This window comes from Phyllostomus hastatus, unplaced genomic scaffold (genome assembly GCF_019186645.2).
Source record: "Phyllostomus hastatus isolate PE091 unplaced genomic scaffold, TTU_PhHast_1.1 phas_contig_38, whole genome shotgun sequence".
Taxonomy (NCBI): domain Eukaryota; kingdom Metazoa; phylum Chordata; class Mammalia; order Chiroptera; family Phyllostomidae; genus Phyllostomus; species Phyllostomus hastatus.
This window is the reverse complement of record NW_025333869.1, coordinates 27025044-27049034: the sequence shown is the minus strand read 5'-3', so window position 1 is coordinate 27049034 and position 23991 is coordinate 27025044. Positions and strand designations below refer to the sequence as shown.

General features: G+C 52.0%; 1 protein-coding gene and 1 long non-coding RNA gene across 2 annotated transcripts in view; both read left to right on the top strand.

The window, feature by feature from the left end:
* Nucleotides 1–23991, top strand: part of TSPAN15 (tetraspanin 15) — a 52016-nt gene that overhangs the window by 22177 nt on the left and 5848 nt on the right. The window contains exons 2-5 of the mRNA XM_045842189.1: nt 5707–5892; nt 7107–7181; nt 18301–18396; nt 20904–21020. Of these exons, the coding sequence (XP_045698145.1) occupies nt 5707–5892; nt 7107–7181; nt 18301–18396; nt 20904–21020 (474 nt within the window). The remainder of the gene's footprint in view (nt 1–5706; nt 5893–7106; nt 7182–18300; nt 18397–20903; nt 21021–23991) is intronic.
* LOC123820983 lies at nt 1811–3756 on the top strand. The gene is made up of 3 exons (XR_006786043.1): nt 1811–1960; nt 2748–2873; nt 3498–3756. It is a non-coding gene; the product is annotated as an uncharacterized LOC123820983 (long non-coding RNA).

Below are 23991 nucleotides of genomic sequence, written 5' to 3'. Positions count from 1 at the left end.
ACTGTGCTCATGGGCAGAAGACCTGATTCAGTTCTGTCCTAAGGGATCTGTGGATTCCACGCAGCTGTAATCAAACCCCAGCAGGTTTTTTCATGGAACTTGATAAGATGATTCTACAATGTATAAGGCAGAGTCAAGCCCCAAGATACCCAGGACACTTCCAAAAAAGACAGAAAAGAGGGACTCGGCCTACTAGATGCCAAGATGTGTTTTAAAGTTCTAGTCACGGAAGCTTATTTAGGGGTAGACTGACCAATGGAAGAGGCAAGGAGATGGAAACCAAGTGGGGCACATATGGCACCTTAGTGTGTGACAGCGGGGTCACAGCAGTGGGGTCACCAATGGGACAGGAGGACTGGTTGATGAATGGTGCTTGTTACACTGCAAAGCAAAGCAGGCTGTCTCCAGAAAGGTCATGGATCAAGGATGGCAATTAACTGAGTTCTCTGCACTTGATCTCCAGTTTTCAAAAAGAAGTCAGGGTCAAGCAAGATTTGACAGCAAAGTACCAATGACAAAGACCAGTGAGTAGATTCTTTGTTGGCAGTAGGAGGCAGCCTCTGCAGCTTTCTCAAGGGCTGGCTTTATTTGGGATTGAAAGAAGCCCCACCCCTCAAGCTCAGGCTGCCTGGAGTTAGGACAGGGGCCAAGTTGATGGCGCTGGGCTTCAGGGCCCCCAAAGCCTAGAATACTGCCCTGTAGTCCTGGAGGCGGGCCTGGCGCTCTCCAGGGAGACACAGTGTCCCTTGTATCAGTTTGGGTTGGGGGCACTGTCAGCGCCTTCTGGATCTGGTCTGTCCTGCTTTAGGGGCAGGAGGGTGGGACTACAGGGACTGAGCTCTCTGAGGGGTGGGGAGAGTGGGAGAAGAGGTTTTTTTCTCCTGAATGAAGTCGGTGAATATTAATCGAGCCATAGAGCTAGTGGCAGGATGACTAGGGCACAGGATTTTTTGTTAAGCGTGGTCTCTACTTTCGGAAAGTAACAATGTGAGAGTCGTCACGGATGGTGCCCAACTTGAGACACCTGAGATCTGCGCTGTCCAAGGCCACGGCCGCTAGCTACGTGTGGTCAGATTTAAATTAATTAAAATGAAATAAAATTAAAAGTTTAGTTTCTCAGGCACATAAGCTGCATTTCAGTAGCTTGTTAGTCACACGTAGCTAGTGGCTACCGTACTGAATGTAAGCAACATCACGGAGTATTCCGTTGGCACCATTATATTTTGCAAAGACATTACAGGGCAGCTCTCTCCCAGGTCTTTGCAAAAGGCTGGTCTGCAGGTCTTAGCGGCAGGACAGACGGACAGGTTTTTGCTGTGAATCCTGATGACTCAACATGTCCTGTGATCCGTGTCACTCACTGAGCCTGGCCTACAAAGTGGGACTCGTCATTTCCGGGGTGTGTGAGGGGGTGTGAAGTTAAGGGAGATGATGCAAGTTGAACACTCTGCAGGATGCTGGCAGAGCGCAGTCATTCTCTCAGTGGCATCAGGCTTTACTGTACTACAGGTGAGAAATGAGACTCAAAGGGGCAGTGACATGGCCAAGGTCACTGAGCTAATAAATGGAGGCTCAGAATCCCAACTCCTGTCTCCTATCTCGCCTCTACTGCTCCTTCCAGCCCCGATCTGGGCAGAAGAGAAGCTGGCAAGAGTGAACTGAGTAAGAGGCAGTCTGCAGGCGGCTCCGCCCAGAACTGGGCAGGTTGGCCTGGGGCAGAAGGCTGACGGGTGTGAAGCCCAGGGTTTTCCGGCTGGGTGCAGGAATGCTGCTAGCCCCATCTTATTTAAAATCTCCCTCAGGCCTTGGAATTTAGCTACTCCCCACATCTTCACACTGGAAACTCAGAAAGGAGCTTTGTTTGGGCCCAGCAAAGCCCTGGAGCCTGGAGTGCCCCATGAGATGGCTCTGGAATGAATGAAGCAGTTCTTGGGGCCTTCCAGGAAACACTGGCTCCCCGGTAAGCCCATCCTGATTTCGGACAATTCCTGTCTTCCCCTCACTTTTGTTCAAATTCCCTGAGTCCTCTGTCCCGCTCAAGAGTCGGGATTGCGGCTTGCTTCCGGTAGACGGGGGTTTCTTCTCCTTCTTTGTGCCAGGAACGTTTCACTTAGAAGTTAACTTAGAGGTGAAGGTGTGACCTTTTTTCCATACCCAGTCACAAGACCCCCTGAATTTCGTCCATAGGACTGCAGAGGTCATTTCTAGCTTCTCTCAATCTCCCCTCCCCCAGTCTTACCCCACGTCTAATCCTGAGACCCCTTGTCAGGGCCTGGAACAGAGCAGGTGCCTGGTTTGTGCCTTTTGTAGTGAGAAGGGGCGGTTCAGGTCCCCTCTAAGTGCAGACTTGCCCCAGCTGGGGGTGAGCTAGTCGGTGGAGGGGACCAATATCAGATGCTTCCTGAAGGAGGAGGCACAGGTGCTGGAATGCCTCACAGGGCCTCCTGCTTCCCAGTAGCTGCATGGAGCCGGGCCTCTCCCTGCAGAGGAAGAAGGTGGGTCCCTGGCTGCAGGGCTCAGGGGGGACTTCCAGGCCCCTTTCACGCTGGGCTGCAGGGCTTCTCTGCAGCCCGTTTAAGACACCATGTGCCTTGCAAAGCCTGAGGCTTTGGTCCTGGCCTGTAGGTCACCAGCAGCATATTCTTTTCTGCTTTGGCCCCAAATGGGCATGGCTGCGGGTCCTGCCCCCAGCCCTGTTTAGCTGAAGCTGCCCTGCTTGACAAATAGTCTATTTGCTTCCTGTGCAGGAGCTGGAGTGGCTGGCCGCCTGGTGAAAAGCTATAATTAGCAGAGGAGAATGGATGTGATTGCACACTGGCATTGACAGTTCATTTTATATTCAGATGGAAACATAAACGGATGTCATCAGAGATGTAAATATCATTTGGAAATCTTGAAGTTTCTGGGAAGTGTTATGCTGCCCTCTCCCTGAGCCCACTGCCCCTCAACTATTTGAACAAAGAGCCCAAATCAGCCTGAGCAGTATGGGGAGCCGCTTTGGGCATTGCCTGCCAGGTCTCTGGAAGGGCTGGGGTGGCAGCACCTTTGGGTGGACCCGGAGAAATGGCCTGTGATGGCTGCGTACACAGTGGCGGGGAAGTCAGGAGGCTTGGGTTTGCATTTGCCCTGATCGCTTTCCCACAGCTGGAAATGTGGCAAGGCTGCTTAGTGAGGGAAGTGCAGTGCTTTGCAACAGGAGGGGGATCCGAGGAAGTTTTGTTTCCTGCCAGCAAGGCTGTTCCGAAGTGGGCCCCGGGGCTCTGGGGAGCTTGTAAAAACAGAAGAAGCCACTGACTGCATTTATGGAGAGGGCTGGGGTCAGTTCTGCCCAGAATTGGCGCCAGTGACAGCTCTCGTATTTTGGAGATGGTTTCCAAAGCAGGACACCTCACCTCAAAAGCATGGGGGGTGGGGGATGAGTGAGGGAGACAGGCCAGGGCCACGGCCACGTGCTGAGAATGTGTTTTGTTTTGTTTTGTTTTGTTTTTACACAACAGGAAGACCTCTCAAAAGTATATGAATCAATTCTGAAAGTATTAAGATGTTCTGCTGTTGGTTCAGTGACAGCATCACTTTCATCAAGATGGAAAATGAAACCCCATTTCCGTTCACCTGAAGTTCACCTCGTCCTCGCATAGTTCAATCACTCCCTGCCCAGCCGTGAAGACCTCACTTCTCCGTGGGGTTCTTCTTCAACCACAGTCCTCAGCCTTGAGGTGGAGGGATGTCTAGGCTCTGTGTCTGGTTCAGGGTTAGGCTTGGGTGAGTGATTCCTTGTAAGTGCAGTAGTTCAGAAGAGGGGGATTTGGCTTTTTAAAGCTGCTTGCCCTTGTTCTCAGAGGACCCCCGAGCTTAAATGGACCTTGAACAATGATTTCGCCATGTTCTGGGTTGTGGAGCATGAACTGACCAGATAGCCTCCGGTTATTCTTCCTCTATCAAAAGTAGCTTCTATGTCCTGTGCTCTCCATTGTCCTGTGCAGGGCTCTGCCTGTGTGGGTCCTGCCTTATAAATTGCAAAATTTACCCATGTGGGCAAATTTGATGACATCATTTTACTCACAGTTTTCCTGGTATGGACAACTTGTTAGTAAGTGGCTTACCTCCGAGTTTGTCAATGCCTTCAGCACCTCCTGGCCTGTGTGTATTGGAAAGACTTTCCTTTTAGCCTGGGAGAGTGGACCCCCATCATCCTGGATAATTTTACAAACCAAGGGAAGGGTGCTTAGCTGTGAACTACAGCAAACTGCCGGGCCTGAGGGCGAGGCCATGGCTTCCTGCTAATCCCGTTCTCTGGTATTTCTGAGTAGCTTGGTCTGTTTGACTTCTCACATCCTTGCCATTTGTCAAAGCTTAAGCCTTAAGGGAAGCAGGTGCTTCCCTTTACCCGGGACAGTCCTGGCACTTTTTAGAAGGAAGTCAAGGGCATCTACCTGGAGGGTGTGCTCTAGCCAGTTCAGGGCCAGGGCAGATTCAAGGGCATCAGTGCTCAGGGCCTGCCTGGCCAACACCTTGTCTGTACATTGCTCACATCTTTTACCGGGACCGTAGCTGACAGCACCGTGGCTTTTGCTCCCATATTGCCTTCTGCTCAGTGGAGACGTTCAGTGTCTCTAATGATTTGCCCCTGTCCTCGGAATGTGTGGCCCAAGAAGTCAGAGTCCTTGGCCAGGCAGGAGACCGGGTAGGCAGCATGGACCTGAAACCCAGGGCGATCTCGTTGGGAAGCCCAGCTCGCATCCGTTCCATGGACATGGGCTGCAGACGCTGACTGTACTTCCTCAGTGTCAGGGCTGCACTGGGTGCTGGGGGTGTCCGAGATGGCTGAAAACATCCCCCTGGGGTGGAGCTCATATTCTTGTGGGGAAGACAAATAATTAAAAAATAATAGGAAAAAATTTGTATGTTAAATGCTGGTAAGTGCTAAGGGAGAGAAATGAAGCAGGGAAATGGCATCAGGAGTTTCAGAAGGCAGGGTTCTTTTTTAATAAGGTGGCCCTGAGAGGTCACCTTATTGCGCAAGGGCAGGCAGGAGGTGAGGGAGTGGGCTGTGTGGGTTTCGGGAGGGAGAGCGTTCCAGGCCGCTGGAACAGTCTGTGCAAAGGCCCAGGTTCCCTGACCCTCTGCAGGGTATTTCCCCTGACTCACCAGTACTTTTCTCTGAATTTCCAAATAGGGTCTGTGTTAGTTTGCTAGGGCTGCTGTAACAAAGTGCCACAGACTGGGTGGCTTACACAACAGAAACTCTTTGTCACAGCACTGAAGGCTGGAAGTCTAAGGTGAGGACGTTGGCAGAGTTGGTTTCTGCTGAGGCCTGTGTCTTTGGGGTGTAGGTGGCTGCCTTCTCCCTGTGTCATCCCATGCTCTTCCCATTGGGTGTGTCTGTGTCCTAATCTCCCCCTCTCATAAGGACAATAGTCCTGGTGGGTTAAGGCCCACCCACAAGACTTCATTTGAACCGATTCACCTCTTTAAAGGCCCTGTCTCCTAATACAGTCACAAGCTGGGGCACTGGGGTTAGGACTCCAGCGTAGGAATTTTAGGGGAATGTAATTCAGCCCCTAACAGGTTCCCTCCCTGTATGGTCAGCTGGGGCAGGCCCCTCTCCACCATGGCAGGTGCAACAGCCCTCAAACAAACTCTTCGGAGGAAAAGCAAGTGTCCTCCAGTCCTTCTTGTCTCTCATTCCTTGCTTTCTGGCTGCAGCTGATCGGGACCCTGGTCCTGTCTGTGGGGATCTATGCGGAGGTTGAGCGGCAGAAATACAAAACCCTCGAAAGTGCCTTTCTGGCCCCGGCCATCATCCTCATCCTCCTCGGAGTCATCATGTTCATCGTCTCCTTCATCGGCGTGGTGGCCTCCCTTCGTGACAACCTGTGCCTTCTTCAAGCGGTGAGTCGGCCCCTTGCATCCCTCAGTGGGCCCCCGAAGTGGGTGGGGAGACGAAGACTGTCCCATGGTCTTTAGGCAGCTCAGTTTTTTCAGCCCTGGTCTCAAGCCTGCTCGCCTGGAGGGCGTCCTGGACGAGCGTGTCTGTCCACGCTGGCCCTAGAGCCCGGGCCACCCCCACTTCCATATAGAAAGGCTGATTTGAATACCCTCCTTACTTACTTGCTAAACCCTGCATTGGTCTAGACTGTCAGTTGGAATTGGGAGCAACCACACTCAAATAAGAGCAAGTAAAACCAAAAAAAGTTGGTGGTGAGTTCTCCATTCATAAAACCAGCAAACCTACACAGGGTCCAGGGCTGTAGACAGAGCCCTTGGGCTCTCTCTCCGGCTCCCAGCTGGGTGCCTGGCATTGTCCTCATTTTCTCTTTGCTGCGGTCGTCAGCAGCCTCAGGCCAAAGGAGTCCTTATGGCTCTTGATCCCAGGGAACCTGTCCTGGTGACTCTGGCCAAAGTCCCAGGACTCTGAAGGGCCCTCCCTGGGGTCAGGGGTGGGGTCAGCCCCACCTGCCTCCCTTACTGTGGGGTAAAGGGTGGCTCCCAGAAGCGGGGCGTACCAGTAGGCAGATGCTTTTGCTCTGCACCCACATGTGTGATTGACCTCTTTGTCTTCCTCCCTCGGGAAGTCCCTAAAATCTCCTCTAAGCAGGGCCTCAGGGCTGCCTGAGGCTGAACCTTGCTGGCCTTGGTTTGGGCCATGCCTGGGGCAGGGATGGGGTTCACATCCTCTACACCTCAGACATCTGTCCCTCACCCACTCTGGGGGTCTGGGAAGCCGCTTCTCAGGGGCTCTGCCGGCATAGCTGGAAATGCTGCCCTACCCTGCCCATTAAGCCAGGCCTGTCCCCTCTGGGGCAGCCAGAGCAAGGACCAGCTCTCTTTGTGGGGGCTGGGAGAGCGGGTGTGTTTTTCCACCTACATCCTGCTGAGGAGCCTTGGGACAATCCTCAACAACAGTCTGGCTTGGACAGCTGAGTCATTCTTCCTGACCATCGGCTCCAAAGATGGGCTTTGCCCCAGAATGTCTGTTCACATCCTGTGTCCTCATGGGAGGAAGGGGCGACAGGCCCCAGAGCAGTAAGAGCTCCAACAGATGATTCTCCTGATTGCCCTTGACCTCTGCCCCTCTAGGTGAATCTCTGAATTTTGTTTTTCAGTTTATGTACATCCTTGGGATTTGCCTCATAATCGAGCTCACTGGCGGCGTGGTGGCCTTGATCTTCCGGAACCAGGTGGGCCTGTGGTGCATTTATCAGCCCTGACTATGCTGAGCACACAGTGTGTGTGTGTGCCCTGGGCTATAAAACTGGGCGTGTGCAGAGAGCAGGGTATACAATTCCTCGTGGAACAATTGTTTTGCTGGGGAGATGGGCTCTGGAAAAGGAAACCAGGGAACAAGAAAACAGGACAGGGTGGTGGGACAGTGCCTGGGGGTCAGATGGGGAGGCCGATAATGGGATGATGGAAAGGAGCCTTCCAGGCGAGGCTCAGAGCGGGCAGAGGTCTGGGCAGGGGGAACTGCTGAGGCAGAAAGGAGGTTGGCAGGTGTGTGGACCAGTGTGGACACCACCTGGCTGAAGGGCGTGAGTGTTGGGGAGGGATGGAAGGTGGAGTTGGAGTGCTGGCAAGTGCAGATAACCCGGGTTCTCAGGGCCCGTGGTCTAGGACCTGGGAATTGTCTCTGATGGCAGTGGGATGCTGTTGCAGAATTATACGGGGAAGTGATGTGATCTGATTTACATTTTACTCATTGCGAGGTGGCGTGTGGGGAGACCAGGGATTTTGAGTGTGTTTTGGAGGCAGTGTCAGTAGGACTTTCCTGTGCTGGGACATAAGGCCGAGGGCAAGAGGAAGGCTGGAAGCCCCTGTGGTGTCAAACCCGCTGGAAGGGTTTGCAGAACCAGGGCCCCTGTGAGCTGGAAGGGTTCCCAGGACTCCAGGCCTCCCAGTCCTTCCATGGCAGGTCAGGTAGCCTCGTACCAGCTGTGTGACCTCGGGCAAACACTTAACATCTTGCAAGCCCCCAGGTTCCTGGCTCGTGGAGTTTGGGGCGAGGACTTGATGAGGGAATGTATGTGAAGAACCTGGCATGGTCCTGGCCCCTACTGGACCCTCAATACATGTTAATGCTTTTGTCCCGAAGCCTGAAGAAGAGAAGGGACTTGCCCAAGTCCCCATAGGAAACTAGTGGCTGAGCAGGGCTGCCTGCCAGATCAGAGATCTGTCATTTCTCCCATAAATTCCTTTGTCTTCCTCTGGCTTTGACAATGGAGGCAGGGCTGGAGGAGCAGGGCCTGTTTATGGGAGCTTAGCTTGCTCTGTCCACTCCCCTGCCTCCACCCCTCACTGCCCAGACCACTTGGTTCCCGGCACCCCCGGGCATCACCATGGGGTGGGTGCATCAGGGCTGCGGCCAGACTGTTGTCAGAAGTTGAGCCCAAGGCAGCAGTCGCCTTCCCAGACCCAGCTTCCCAGACACTGGGTTGTGCAGACTCTTCAAACGAGCCAGTGACTGACTCTTGCCAAACTCTTCACGGGTGCAGCCGGTATTCTGGCCCAGATGGGAACAGGGAACAACCTGTTCTGCCTGGGTCTCCAATGTGTGGGCTTTAAGCATAGGCCTGTCTGCACCCCTGGAGTCCAGGGGTCTTCCCATTTCATGAGGCCCAGGAGAGGGGAGAGGAGATTCCCATTATATCAATGAAGTCAATAAGGCACAGAGAGGTTAGGGAACCCTCCCAAGAGCACACAGCAAGTCAGAGGCAGCTCAGTCTCTTTTTTAATCCTTTTTTGGTCTATTTCTCCCACTCCCCAGCATTATTGGGGTATAATTGACAAATAAAATGCTAACATATTTAAACTCTACATTTGATGATTTTATATATGTATACTTGTGAAATGATTACCAGTCAGTTAGCACACCCATCATCTCACATAGTTAACTTTTTTGTGTGTGAGAATGCTTAAAGTCGACCCTCTCAGCAAATCCTATGTCTGTAACACAGTGTCTATAACACAGTATTGTTAACTCCAGTCACCATGCCATACGCCAGGGCCTCAGGACTCATTCATTTCGTAAGTGAATGTTTCTACCTGAGTGGGGAGCTTTGACCAATAGTGCCCCATTTCCACCAGCCCCTGCCCCTCCGACCACTTCTCTACTCTCTGGTTCCACCGGTTCGACTTCCTTCTCCTTCTTCACTTTCTCCTTCATCTTCTACTTCATCTTCATTTTCTTCTCCTCCCTTCCCCCTCCTCCTCTTGCTTCCCCTTCCCCATCTCTTCTCCCTTTCCTTCTTATTCTTCTTCTCACATACAAGTGATACCATACTACTTGTCTTCGCTTGGCTTATTTCAATCAGTATAATGCCCTCCCGATTCATCCATGTTTTCAGATATGGCAGGATTTCCTTCTTTTTTGTGGCTGAATATACTATATTATGCTATGATATGTTATGATATATGCTATATATCATACACAGTCCAATGTAAACCCTGTATTTTTCTTTATTATGTTCATCTGTTGACGACACCGAGGTTGTTTCCATGTCTTGGCTGTTGGGACAGCACTGTAGTGAGCACGGGAGTTCTCTCCGTGGCAGAGAGCTCTTTTGGACAGTGAGTTCATTGCCTTTGGCCATATACCCAGGAGTGGGTAGTTTTTGAGGAAACCTTGAACTGTTTTCCATAATGCTTACACCAATTTACATTCCCCCCAACAGAGTACAATGGTTCCTTTTTCTCCTCACCAGCATTTGTTCTCTCTTCTTTTTTTCCTAATAGAGAAATGACAGCTTGTTGTGGTTTTGATGTGCGTTTTCCTGTTGATTAGTGATGTTCAACATCTTTCCATGTACCTGTTGCCCATTTGTGTGTCTTCTTTGGAAAAATATCTATTCAAGTCTCCTGCCAATTGTTTAATCAGATTTTTTTCTTGCTGTTAAATTCTAAGGCTTTTAAAAAATGCATATTGGATATTAACCCCTTATCAGGTATATGATTTGTAAATATTTTCTCCTATTCTGTAGGTTGCCTTTTTAATTTTTTTGATCATTTCCTTTGCTGTGTAAAAACTTTTTAGTTTGATGTGGTTTCACTTGTTTATTTTTACTTTTGTTGTCTGTGCTTTTGGTGTTAGATAAAAAACATCATTACCAAGACCAAGGTCAAGAAGCTTACTCCTTATGTTTTCTTGCAGAGGTTTTATGATTCCAGGTCTTAGGTTTAAGTGTGTTACCCATTTTGAGTTGATTTTTGCGTGTGGTGTAAGATAAGGGTCTAGTTTCATTCTTTTGCATATGGATACACTTTTCTCAACATCAGTTATTGAAAAGACGATTTTTTTCCCTGTTGTGTATCCTTGGTGTCTTTGTTGAAAATTAGTTGACTATATAGGTGTAGGTTTGTTTCTAGGCTCTCTATCATGTTGCATTGATTTATGTGTCTGGTTTTGTAACAATATATACTGTTTTGATAAATATAGTTTTGTAATATAGTTGGAAGCCAGGAAGTGTGATGTCTCCAGCTTCCCTTTTCTTACTCAACATTGCTACAGCTATTTGGGGTATGTTGTGATTCTATACAAATTTTAGGCTTTTTTTCTATTTCTGTGGAAAATGCCATTGGAATTTATAGGGATTGCATTGAATCTGTAGGTCACTTTGGGTTGTATGGACATTTTAAAAATATTGTTTCTTTCAATCCATGAACAAGAGATATCTTTCCAATTATCTGTATTGTCCTCAATTTCTTCCAGTGTTTTAGAGTTTTCAGTCTACAAGTCTTTCATGTCCTTGTTTAAATTTATCCCTAAGTATTTTATTGTTTTGATGCAATTTTTAGCTAAAATGTTATTGTTTTCTTTTTTAAAAAAGATTTTATTTATTTTTAGAGAGAGGGGAAGGGAGGGAGAAAGAGAGGGAGAGAAACATCAATGTGTGGTTACCTCTCATGCGCCCTAGGGCTGCAACCCAGGCATGTGCCCTGACTGGGAATTGAACCAGCAACCCTTTGATTTGCAAGCTGACACTTAATCCACTGAGCCATGCCAGCCAGGCCTATTCTTGTTTTCTTAATTTCTGTTTTTGGATACTTCATTGTTAGTTTATAGAAATGCATTTGATTTTTGTATGTTGTATTTTTGTATTCTACAACTTTACTGAATTTATCTATCAGTTCTAACGGCTTTTTTTTTTTTTTTGCTGGAGTCTTGAAGATTTTCTATATATGACATCATCTCATCTGCAAACAGACAATTTACTTCTTTCTTTCTAATTTGGATGCTTTTGTTTCTCTTATTGCCTAATTTTCTTGCTTTGGCTACGACTTCCAGTACTGTGTTGAATAGAAGTGGTGAGAGTGGGCATTGTGCCTCTTCCTGATCTTGGAGGAAAAGATTTTAGCTTTTCACTTTTGACTATGATGTTAACTGTGGACTTGTCATGCACGGCCTTTATTATATTGAGGTACATTCTCTCCATACCTAAATTGTTGAGAGTTTTTATCTGTAAAGGATGTTGAATTTTGTTAAATGCTTTTTCTACATTTGTTGAAAGGATCATCTGATGTTTATCTTTCATTCTGTTAATATGGTGTGATATGTTGACTGATTCCCAGATGCTGGAGCGTCCTTGCATCCCAGGGGTAAATCCCACTTAATCACGGTGTGTGATTCTTTCATGTTGTTGGTTTTGGTTTGCTCATATATTGCTGAGGGTTTTTGCATCTGTGTTCTTCAGGGGTATTAGCCTGTGAGTTTTTCTCCTGTGGTGTCCTTATTGGTTTTGGCATCAGTGTAATGCTGACCTCATAAACGAGTTTGGAAGTGTTCCCTTCTCTTCTTCTCTGTTCCGTTCTCAATATTGGGGAAAAATTTGAGAAGGATTGATATTAATTAACTCTTCAAATGCTTGATAGAGTTTGCTAGTGACGCTGTCTTGTCCTGGACTTTTCTTTATTGGGAGACTTTTAATTCCCAGTTCAAGTTCTTCACTCATTATTGGTCTGTTTGGATTTTCTGTTTCTTCATGATTCAGTCTTGGTTGGTTGTATGTTTCTAGCACTTTATCCATTTCTTCTAGGTCATCCAGTTTGTCAGTATATAAGTGTTCATAATGGTCTCCCGTGACCCTTTTTATTTCTGTGATATCAGCTGTAACATCTACTCTTTTTTTGTAACACCTCTTTCATTTCTGATTTTATTTATTTGAATCTCTTTTTTCAGAGTTTAGCTAAAGGTTTGTCAGTTTTGTTTATCTCTTTCAAAAAACCAACTCTGAATTTTATGGATCTTTTTTATTGTCTTTCTAGTCTCTATTTCATTTATTTCCACTCTGATCTTTGTTATTTTCTTCCTTTTACTAACTTTGGCTTACTTTATTTTTCTGGTTTTTCAAGGTATAAAGTTAGATTGCTTATTTGAGATCTTCTTTTCTTAATGTAGAAAGAATCACTATAAATATTATTACTATGTACTTCCTTCTTACAACTGTTTAAGTTTTGGTATGCTGTGTTTCCATTTGCTTTTGTCTCCAGATATTTTTTTATTTCCCTTTTGATTTTTTTTGGGGGGGGGGCAAGAACATTTTTTATTTTTTAAAATAATTTAAGAAATTATTTTAAAATCAGTTTGTCTCTCCTAATTTCTGAAAGTGTCTCTCCTAATTTCTGAAAGTGTCTCTCCAAAAGTCAGTCTCCCAAACCCGTGTTAGATTCTCTTCGACAAAATCTTGACCCTCATCTCGATCTGCATTCCTGGGAGAGGTAGGTTGGAAGTCATCTGTACTAGAAGTGAAGATAATAAAAGTATTAACATGGTAGGAGATTCGGCACCATGGTCCGTTTTGACTCCTTATTTGCCCCGTTGGTTGTCTTCTCAGTCTGGTCTTGCTACGTGCTCCTCCTTTTTCCACTTCTCGGACCGTCTGCTCTGAGCGGGCAGAGCCGGGGCATTGGTGTGTGTTTGGCCGTGTTGGGAGGAGAGTTGTTTGTTCCATCTGCCCATTGGGATGCTTTTCTGTGCAGCCAGCAGGGTCCCCGGCCGGCCTCCAGCTTTCCAGAGATTGCGGGTGAGTGCTTTCCTGGCTGCCACCCAGGTGCAGGTCATGGTCCGTGGCATCATGGTTTTAATAAATAATCCCCTAAGTGAACAGTAGTCTAGTTTCCAGCGTGCTTTCACAAAGGCAGTTTTATTTGCCATTTTCCGGTGCCGTATAGGCCACAGGGGCTGTGACGCTGCTCCTCAGTGAGGGAACCGAGCCAAGGAGGGTCCTCCAGGAGCCGTTTAGTCCTCACACAGGGGGGTGCTGTGGAGCTGGGGCGGGGGTGTGAGTTGCCAGTTATCCCTCGACCCCGAGGGAACCACGGGGTGCAGTGTGTTCCTTCGCCTTGATGGGCTGGCCCCTCCCCAGGCCCTGCCAGGGGAGGGTCTCGGTGCCTCGCCCAGGGAGGACCCTCTCCGTCCTGGGTCTCAGCTGTTCGGGGCTCCTGGTGGGCTCTGCTATCACATCCCTGTGGTACATATTCCAAACAATTGAAAAGTGAGATACAAAACAGTAAGCACAGCAAGATTTCCACAATAAAAAAATAGTCCTGAAAACTCTGGCAGGACATAGAAGTATGAGCATACAAACTCTTATTTCCTCTAAGGGATGGGACTAGGGGGATTGTTATTTTCTCATGTTTTTTCCCTAGCTTCCAAAGTTTCTTTTTCTTTTGTCATAATCAAGGGGAAAATATCATGTGAGGAAAAACAGTGTTCCTTCCCACTGTAATGCAGTGTGATTCTATGAAACAGGACGAGATGAGCCAGTGGTGAGGCCAGGGAAGGGGAGGCCGGTTGCTGACGGTGGCGGGAAGGGGCAGGGTGAGGAGGAGAAAACGGTGAGGAGCAGTCTAGGTCAGCTGCCGGGGCGAGGTGACTTCCCGGTTCCGTTTTTTTCTTACCAAGAGGAGAAGACAGGTTTCTCTGAGCCACACTGTAACAAATCCAGGCCTGCAGGTTAGTTATTAACTCTGAGAATCCACTCATGGTGACAAATGAGGGCAGATTGTTAGGCTAATGACCTCACATTAAGTTCTCAAGAACACACATAGACCATGACCCCAGCCAGGCTGCAAAAGATAAACAGGCTCCCAGGGGCAAGGCAGAAACTCTCCATCCACCCTTGACCCAGACGAGGTTTCTGGTGTCAGTTATGACTTGACGGTCAAACTGAAGGGGCCCCTCTGCTTGTACGGGGCCCACGGCCATGCACGGGGGAGCAGGTGGCCCTGGGGCCTGGGTGTCAGAAGCAGGAGTGCAGCATCTTGACCTCAGCCAGGGGAGGAGAGCTGGGTGACCTCCACGACTGGTCTGTCTCACCCCTCTTGACCTGCCATCACCCCAGCTTGTTCTGGGTGTGTTAGGGACGCTGGCGGAGGGCGGCTCCTACCTGTGTGTTCCCAGTTGTGCAGAGCTGAGCAGGGGCACCCAGAGAGTGCTGGGCTATACCCGGTATATCTGTGCCCCAATCCCAGGCCTCCATCCCCTACCACCAGGGTGTGGGGAGGAGAGGCCTCTTTCCTGGCCTTGATCCAAGGGTGCCATGCTCACACCCAGAGGCCAGGGAAACGGCGGGCAGTGCACAGCCTGTGGGATTTTTTTATGGCATTGGCACTGGCTGGCTCTGGCCTGACATTGAGGTCAATGGCAGGGAGAAAGGAGAAAGCACCATGTCCACTTAGCTGAACACCTGAACATGTATATCCTTCTACCTAGAGCCAAGGAGAGAAAGTTCTGCACTGACCCGATCAGACTCCCACAGCTGGTGCGTCCCATAGTGGACAGCTGTTTGGAGTGAGAACTGGAGCCCCAAATACACGGGGAAACTTAGGCATAACCTCCCCCACCATGGGGATTAAATCTGTGACCTCAGCCGGATCTGAGGATGGAAATGGCAAATATTCCAAAGAACCTTGCAGCTTTCCTCTTCTTTTTCTTCTTGCTTCGTGGGTTCTCTTTGGCCATTGGTGGTCAGAGTGGGCCTATCTCAGGGCTGGAGCAGAGGCTGGGGTATGCAGGCAAGAAGACGAGTCCCCATCTTCTAGGGGAACTGAGGGAGGCCCAGAGATGCTGGCTTCATGTCATGGGAACCAGGTTGGCACTGGCTCCAGCTGGGCTGCCAGCAGCCCGGCCTCCCCAGCCTTGGGTCTTAGAAGCTGATATGGAACACGGCCACCTCCAAGAAGCCAGGAAACTAGGACACCTCCATCCCCAGAGGCCTGGGGGAGGCTCCAGCTGCTGCCCCTTCCCTTCCTCCCTCCTCTGCCTGCTCCTCCAGCCTCCTATCCTGGGGGAGTAGCTGCCACATGCCCCCCACCCCTTCCAATTCCTCATTTATTTAAAAACACTCTAAGCATCTCTTCTGAGAGGGGCAATGTGGAGGCTTTGGATATCTTTAAAAGTAGATTTAAAAGAAGGAACTAGACAGCTTGAATCTGGTTGGTGGCTTAAACAATACACTCTGAAAACCCCATGTCCTTTGATGTTTGCTTACTCTTTGCTTAATTTAGCCCGGGCCATGAGGCCTCAAGGCCAGGCCACAGGCCAGCCTTTGGTGAAAGGTGGTTTTCTAGTCCTTGTTGGAGCTGCCCCTGCCGGTGGGACCTGGTTTAGAGCAGGGTACAGGTAGCACTGGATGTGTGTGTCCTCTGGGAGCAGCAGAGGAAGCCAGAGTTCTCTCTTCCCTGCCGTGCTCTGCAAGGCATATCCTCTGAGTGGCTGCCCCAGCCCCTCGGAACATAGCTGGACCCGGCAGAGCTCTTCACGGTTACTGATGAACTGTCCAGCTCTCCAGCCTCACTGTAATTTCTCTCCCATCCCCCAACCCCATCACAACATAGGGACCACCTAAATGCCCTACACACCTCCTGGTACACACACACACACACACACACACACACACACACACACGGTGCCCAAGGCAGTGCACACACGAAAGAGCCAGCATGACACAGGGAGGTCCCTGATGGGAATGGGGGCAGCTGCTGCCCAGGAGGCCTGGGACCATCTGTGTTTCCTGCCCATTTCGGGAGGCCTCCAGTGGGGCCTTTCTGCCCCGCAGGGCCCCAGCTCGGTTTACCAGATGGAAGGCCCGATTTTCATAAAGAGGCCTCTTTCAGAGCCAGCAGCTTTGGAAAGTGCTCAGAGACTGAGCAGGTTTGAGGAGAGAGGGCAGGGCTGCTCACCAAAGAGGGAGGGACAGCCTTTCCCCATCAGGCCTGTGGGCATCCCCTCCGCTGACCCTGCCCTGGCCTGCTACCCTCAGGCCCCCACCTCCATCTCTGGCACATGACCCGGTAGAGAGCTGGGGAGTTGGCCAGTGGGCTGGGGCAGGTGCAGAAGGATGTGGTGGACTAGGACTGTGTCTGCAGTGCCTTGAGAGTAGAAGGAAACCAGCTGACAGCCTGAGGCATGTAGCCTTAGACATGTCCCTGACCCTGACATTGCCCTCTTGTACCTCCGCTCAGCCCAGGGCCCCTGCAGGGTGCTGTTCAATTCTGTGAGCTCATCCCCTGCCCCACCACGGGTGGCGGACTGGCCCCACCCTGGTGTCCTGTTTCTTAGACACCCCAACCATGTCCCAGCTGGCTGGCCTGTCCCTTCATCACCCAGAGGACCAGGCACCCACTGTTGGAAAAGCCCAGGCTGTGCAGACAGCAAGCAGCTGTTCCAGCTAGCCCCTGCACTCAGACAGAAGCAGGGCTGCGGGCTTCTGAGTGCAGAGGCTCTCATGTGGGAGAGGGCCCGGCCCGGGCCTCCTGAGGCGGCCGTCCAGTCCTCCCCAGCTCCCAGGTCTCCTCCGGGGAGGCTGTGTGTTGTCAGCACGGGGTTTTCCTTCTGGCCCCTGAGAGGCTTTCCTGAGTCAGTCCCTTTGTTGCCTTGGCTTTGAGCAGTGTGTCGGAGGATTGGCTGCTGTGTGCTTTGTGCTTCCCTCTCTGATACTGGAGATGGTTGGGGAGGTGGCCCTGAACTGAACCTTGGGTTCCTATCTTGGCTTTTTAAAGTCTATCAGGCCGGGAGTTTGACACCTTGATTCCAGCGTTGATCTGCCAGCGACCAGCAGCTGATTGGACAAGTCACGTAGCTTCTCTGGGCTGTAGGGTGTGCGTGAGGGGTCCAGAGCCAGACCGAGGGTTGCCTCCCCATTTTTCAGGGAAGAAAATGGAGGTGCTGACATTAAATGACGTGCCTGAGGCCTGGGTGGCTGCGTGGACTGTTCTTGATCAGAAAGCTTGACAGCCCCTCTCAGCCGGGTTTTCGATCCTTAGAGCTGGAACGTGTCTTAAAGATAGGCCTGCAGGGTCAGTTCACAGGTGGGAAACTGAGGCCCAGAGAGGGGAAGAGCTGGGACCGGGCCGACAGTGGCAGGACCGGTCCGGAACCCAGGGCCATGTTGTCCTCATGTCCCCGCAGGCGCCTCCCCCACGGTCATCCGGCTCCAGAGCCGAGAATGCCCGCTTTGTGCCAGCACAGCCTCTGCTGACACGAGGGCCTCCCTGCTCTGAAAGCCCGATTGTCACTGTGAGCGGGGAGCTGGGCTGCCCGAATTCCCGTCCCACCCCTTCCCGCTCTGGGGCCTTTTGTGAAGTCCTTTGTGCTCTGGGGTCTCAGCACAAGCACCCAGCGACTGCTGGTCCAGAAGGCCTGGCGTGACGGGGAGAGGGCAGCGTGCCAGCACTCTTCCCGGTGGGGACTGTCATCAGAGCTAGGAGGTGGCCCTTGCCCCGGGGCCGGAGTGTGGCGGCAAAGAGAAGAGGCCCATGGGGGAAGTCAGGAGACCTGATTGTCAGTCCTAGATGTGCCCCTAGCCCACCTACTCTGTGAGGTCGGGAGAGTCAGGCCCCCTCTCTGGCCTCAGTTTCCTTATCTGCAGCATGAGAGGTTGGATGGTAGAGAAGAGCCAAGGGGAGGTCTAGAGGGCAAAGAGCAGGTTCAGCCAGGCCTGTCTTTGGGCAGTTGAAGGAACGCCAGGCCGGGAGCCGGGGCAGCCGAGTGCCCCCACACGGCTGCTTGGACCTATGCACCGCCAGGCAGGGCCCCACCCTCTCGGGGCCTGGGTTGTTTAATCTGTAAAGGAAAATGGGTGAATCACTCCTGCTGAGACATCGCAGACGGGCTCAGGCATCAGATGGGCATTAGGGACGTGTGGGCAGGGCGTATTCAGGGTGGGAATGGAGGGGGTGCTCCATGCGGGCAGGGGTTACCTGGCCACTCATGTACTCTGTTCCAATTGGAACTTCTCGGAAATCTTGGCTTGGACTCAGGGGCATGTGTGGTTCTCTTCTTTCCTAATTTCTCTGTCCAAACAGACCATTGACTTTCTGAACGACAACATTCGAAGAGGGATCAAGAACTACTACGACGACCTGGACTTCAAGAACATCATGGATTTTGTTCAGAAGGAGGTGAGCCAGGCTCTGTGGGTTGGAGACGTGCCTCCCCTGTCCTCTGCTCCCCGCCGGGGACCCTGCTCCAGAGGCTGAGAGTGAGGGGTTACGTGTCTCACACATTCCCAGAGTAAGGCCACGTTGGGAGGCCAGGGTGGGCCATGGATGGCCACCGAGGATGGGGCTTGACTTTCTCAACCAGCCATCCCACGTGCCTGGTCCGGAGTGTCCTTGCTCTACCTGTCCCTTTCCAGTTACGTGGACCCTCCCCCTAAAGCAAAAAGAGCAAGGTCAGGTGCAGCCACAAACCACCCCGCAGGGTCCCAGGGTCTTCCTCTCCAATGGACAGTGACCCTCCTTCCTTGAGATGGGAGTGACCTCTAAGCCACACAGTTCAAAAGTCCCTTCTGCCAAGTCCCTTCAGTGGGGGGACCTCACTCCCTGCCAAGTCAAGGGACAGCCCAGTGCCACCAGAACTCTTCCCTGAGTCTGTTCCCTCGCACTGGGGACGGAGCAAGACTTCTTTCCCCCTGAGGACCACCCAAGTCTGTCCGGGCGGTGACAGCAGCTGCAGGCCAGCCGCTGTCCTGCTTGGCTTCCTGGTCTCATTCAGTCCCCATCCTCAGGTTCCTCATCTGTGCCAGGGGCATACTGATGGTCCCTTCCTCTTGGCATCACTGTGACAGTCCCTTGACTTAATCAATGCTCAGAGCAGCGCCAGGCGTGTGGTAAGATGTCAGTCAGTACGTGTCAGCTGTGGTGATCATCCTCCTCATGTTGTCCTAGGTGAGGATGAGCAGAGCCTGAGGGCTGGCAGCACCTCCCGGGACATGACCTTGAGGGCTTCATCGCCCATGGTGGCCTGATCCCCCGTGATAGCCATCAGTGGGGACCAACATCTCACTGCACCCAGGGCCACCCGTGGCGGCCACTCCCTTGGCTCAGGGCTTGACTGCAGTCACAACAGGTGCAGCCTCTGGGAGGCCCTTCTCTGCCAGGGATGTGCCTGCCAGCTCTGGCTGTTGGGTGGAGCAAGATGTTTTTACTGGAAGCAGCCCTCAGCTGGCTTGGGGATTTTGTTTCTTCTGGAGTGGGCTGGAGAGGGTGACTTGCGCTCTTTGGGCATCGCTTGGGGCCAGGCCCTGTGCGGGGCGCATCGTGCACTGCCTCTCTTTGTAATCCTCAGTTCAGCTGTGCACAGCTGGGATTCCTCATCCTGCTTCACAGAGGAGGATGTGAGGCTCAGAGAGGCTGATCAACTTGCCTGGAGTCACACAGCTGGGAGTGGTGGTGTGAGGATTTGAACACTGGTCTGGCTGGTTGCAAAGCAAATGCCCTTTGCACTGTGCCACAGAGAGGCACTTTCAGTTTCTAAAACCTAATATCCATACGGACCCTGGGGGTACAGTAAAAGGTATCTGGTTTATGTTTCCACCAGGACCTCCGACTGCGTCACTTCTCTAGTTAAACCCTCCAGCGACCTCCTATCACTCAGAACACAACCCCAGCTCCCTGCTGTCCTGCTCACAGGCTTTGTGCGTCTGGCCCATGGGGCCCCCTCAGCCTCACCCCTCCCACTCCCCCTGCTGCGCTCCGCACATGCTCACCTCTGTGCCTGCTGCTGAAATACAACTCATTTCTGTGCAGGATCTTTGCACGTGTGGCCTTTTTCCTATTGTTCATGTGTCAGAGTCAATGTCATCATCTCCTCACAGGCCATTCCTGACCTCCTAACCTAAAGTTGCCCCCACTTTCCCCTGTGTTTTCACATTCCTACACACGGCACTGCCTCACTGGCCTTTTCATGTCCTGCTTACGTTCAGTCTCCCCCCACTGGCTGTGTCCCACGTGGGCAGGGGCCGCAGTGCTCTGCTCACCCTGTCTCTCCAGTGCCCAGAACAGGGCCTGGCCACCCTGCACCCCAGTAGAATACCGACTCTCCCCAGTACTGGCACCACAGTGAGAGCAGATGCAAGGAGGAGCTAACCAAGGGGGAGATGACTAGTCTCATCGTCGCTCAGTCCTGAGCCCAGGGCAGGATGGGAGGACTATGTGCCCCTTTGCTAAGGGCAGGGCAGGCAGCGCTGGGCCAGTGAGGAGCAGGTCAGTGTGGCGCAGGGGCCACAGGGTTGTCTTGGCTGCCATAGGGTCCTAGTGTTTGGGGCCTTAAAGGCCAATTTTTCTGGCCTGAGACCTGCACTGGGACATGACGATGGCATCCATTTGTCAAGAAAGGACTTTGCCATCCAGTGTTTAGTCATCACCCTGATGACCCATGAAGAGGCCTCTCAGCCTTGGCTTGCATGCCTTTCCAGTGATGAGGAGCTTGCTACCTCCTGGGCAGCTATGCTGCTGTGGAGTGCCTTGACCTGACAACCCCTGGCCTCAGGTTCACCCTGTAGCTCCCAGTGCCAGGGTGGGCCACATCATAAATTGGATTGTCTCTTGCTGGGACCCCCTCCTGCTGTCTGCCCGCAGCCTTGGTGGTGACAGTAGCTCCCTTCTCTGCTTGCTTCCTCTCTCAGTTTAAGTGCTGTGGTGGGGAAGACTACCAAGATTGGAGCAAAAACCAGTATCACGACTGCAACGCCCCCGGACCCCTGGCCTGTGGGGTGCCCTACACCTGCTGCATCAGAAACACGGTATTCCCTATTCCTGGGGCCACCCCAGCTGGTCAAGTACCTTTCTTGTCTTTCAGGACGGGGGGTGGGGAGAGGTGGGCAGCAGGTGGTGGTCACTGTCCAGGCTTCCTGGGCCTTAAGGGCTATTGAAAGGGGTGTACCTGGGGGTGGAGCTTCCCTTTATTAGAAGCGGTAGTTCACCTCTTCTGAGCACTCACCGCGTGCAGGCCTCTCCAGGTTCCTCAGTGGAACCTGACTCATTTAGTCCTTTCAGCTGCCCTGCGAGGCAGGTACTGTTATTTACCCATTGTACAGATGAGGAAACTGAGGGACTCAGAGGCTGGGTGCCTTTCCCAAGGTCAGTAGGGCTGGAATGAGAGGCAGGCAGCCATCGCCAGAGCTGTGCTCTGACTACTGGACAAGCCAGACCAGGAGCGGGAGAGGGTTCCGGGCCAGGGTGGCTTAGCAGGGGTGGCCGGCTCTGCAGCCTTGGCCGGAGGGCCAGAGCGGGGCCTGTGCATCGGGCGTCTCCAGGGCTTGAGGGCCTGGTGATCATCAGTAACAAGGCGCTTGGAAGGGGATCCAATGATGTAAATACCAGGAGGGTCCTGTCAACTCCTGCACCTGCTTAGCTCCTTGGAAGGCTGCCCTGTGCAGTCACTGAGTGAGAAAGGCTTCGTCAGTCCTCTGTGTTTGACTAATGTGCCCACAAACTGCCTGGTTTCTGGGCTGGAACAGGCAGAGAGCTTTGCACTTACTCATCACGCTCCAGACAGTCATGGAAAATTTCTCTCCTGACGTCTCCAGCCTTCTGTGCCCACTGCTGGATTCTGTAAACTGAGCAGCTGCTGGTGGGGGTGGGGGCCTCGCCCATGAGTCAGGGAGCCGGTGACAAATGCAAGAGCCCTAAAAGAGGCCAGCCCAGGAGAGGAGGCTTGTTTGGAAATTTTAGCTGCCATTTTAGGGCGGCCCTCTGGGCAGAGGGGTGCTGGGGAGGAGCCCAGGGTTTTCAGAGAGGCCAGGGGGAGGCGATCCTGGACTTCCTCACCCAGGGCAGTGGCACCTGAATGTCCAAGCTGAGATGTGGATGCCCAACTTGTATTCATTCATTCACTCACGCATTCATTCATTCATTCAACAAGTATTTATTGAGGACCTACTATTTGCCAGATGTGGTTCCAGGTTCCAGGGGTGCAGCAAGCACATGCAGACCTCTCTGCCTGCACGGAGCTGGTGTCCTCATGGGGAAAACTGACAAAATAAATAGGCAAAGGAGGATGTTAGGAGGTGATAAATGCTAAGGATAAAAATAAAGCAGGGACACGGAGGATTGCAATTTTACATTGAGAAGGTGAGTTCTCCAAAACACTCTGAAGGAAGTGAGGGGGTAAGACATGTGTATCTGGGGGAGGGGCCTTCCTGGCAGAGGGACCAGCAAATGCGAAGGCCCCAAGGGGGGAATTGCCTGGTGTGTTTGAGAAACAGAGACAGCGTGGCTGCAGCAGAGCGAGGGTGGTAGCAAATGAAGCCAGAGAAGCTATGGGTGCCCTGAAGGCTACGATCAGAACTCAGATGTTCCTGTGAGTGACAGGGCATAAAGGGCTTCCGTGGCTGTGTGGCAGATACGATTTGGGCTTTTCCAGGATCACCGTGGCTGCTGAGCGTGCTGAGGTGGATGCGGGGCGTCTGGTTAAGGGCTGGCGCAGCAGCCTGCGTGTCGCAAACCAGGCAGTCTGGGAAGCAGGGTCTGAGATTCAGGTTAGTGAGCAGGAGGCTTAGTAGGAGGTGCTCCCAGGACCAACACCTGTAAGGGACGCGACAGAAGCAGAGCTGGGCAGAGGGAGAAGTTGAGCAATGATGCAGCCTCGGTAGGAACCTCAGTGGCATCTTCATGGATGATCCCTCAGAGCTGTCCCATGCTGGGACAAAGGGGCCAAGCCTGTGTACCCCACCTTGACCAGGCATTGGATGAGTACACTGTCCCACCTGCGAGGGGACCCACTGGCTCTGTTCAGCAGAGGAACAGAACTGATAGGATGCATGGGTCTCTGCGTGTGCGTGTGTTTGTATAAAGAGGTTATTGCAAGGGATCGGCTCACAGAACTATGGAGGCAGGCAAGTCCCAAGGACTGAAGGGTGAACCAGCAAGCCGGAGACCCAGCAAGCCGATGCTTTGGGCTGAGTCCGAGGCTGAAGGCCTGAGGTCCAGAGGAGCCGATGGTTCGGTGCCTCCCAAGGGCTGGCCGGCTGGAGACCCGGGAGAGCTGGTGTTTCAGTTCAGATCTGAAGACAGTCTGCTGGGAAGAGCTCTCGATTACCTGGAGGAAGGGCAGCCTTTTTGCTCTCTTCGGGCCTTTGATTGGATGAGGCCCACCCATATTAGGGAGGGCCATCTGCTTTCCTTAGTCTACTGATTGAACTGTTCGTCTCATTGAAAAACACCCTTGCGGAAACACCCAGAATGTTTGGCTAAGTATCTGGGTACCCCAAAGCTTGGTCAAGTTGACACATAGAATTAACCACACATGACAATTGCTGCAGGGTAAGGGATGCCACCACAGCAGCTACAGGGGCCCAGGCAGCTCCTCACAGCACCCACCACGCCAGGTGGGAGAAGGCGAAGGCTCAGGGCCAGGTGGCCATCGCGGAGATGGCACGACATGGCTGGATTCTGGCTGTGGTTAGCACGTAAGCCACCAGGATTTGCTGACAGATTGGGGGTCAGAGGTGGGTGAAAGAGGAGATTGAGGAGAACACCCAGAGTTTGGCCTGAGCCACGAGAACGGTGGGAGCCACCATTGGTCGAGGAGGAGGGCTGTGTGGACAGAGGTCGGGGGCATCAGGAGCTCCACGTGGACGTGTGGGGTTGGAGAGCTGGTGCGACAGGCCGGCAGGGGCGGCAAAGAGGTCATTAGAGATGAGCTTGGAGCCTGGGGGAGGGGTGAAGGCTGGGAGTGTAAACACGCATGCCACCTGCAGAGAAAGGGAATCT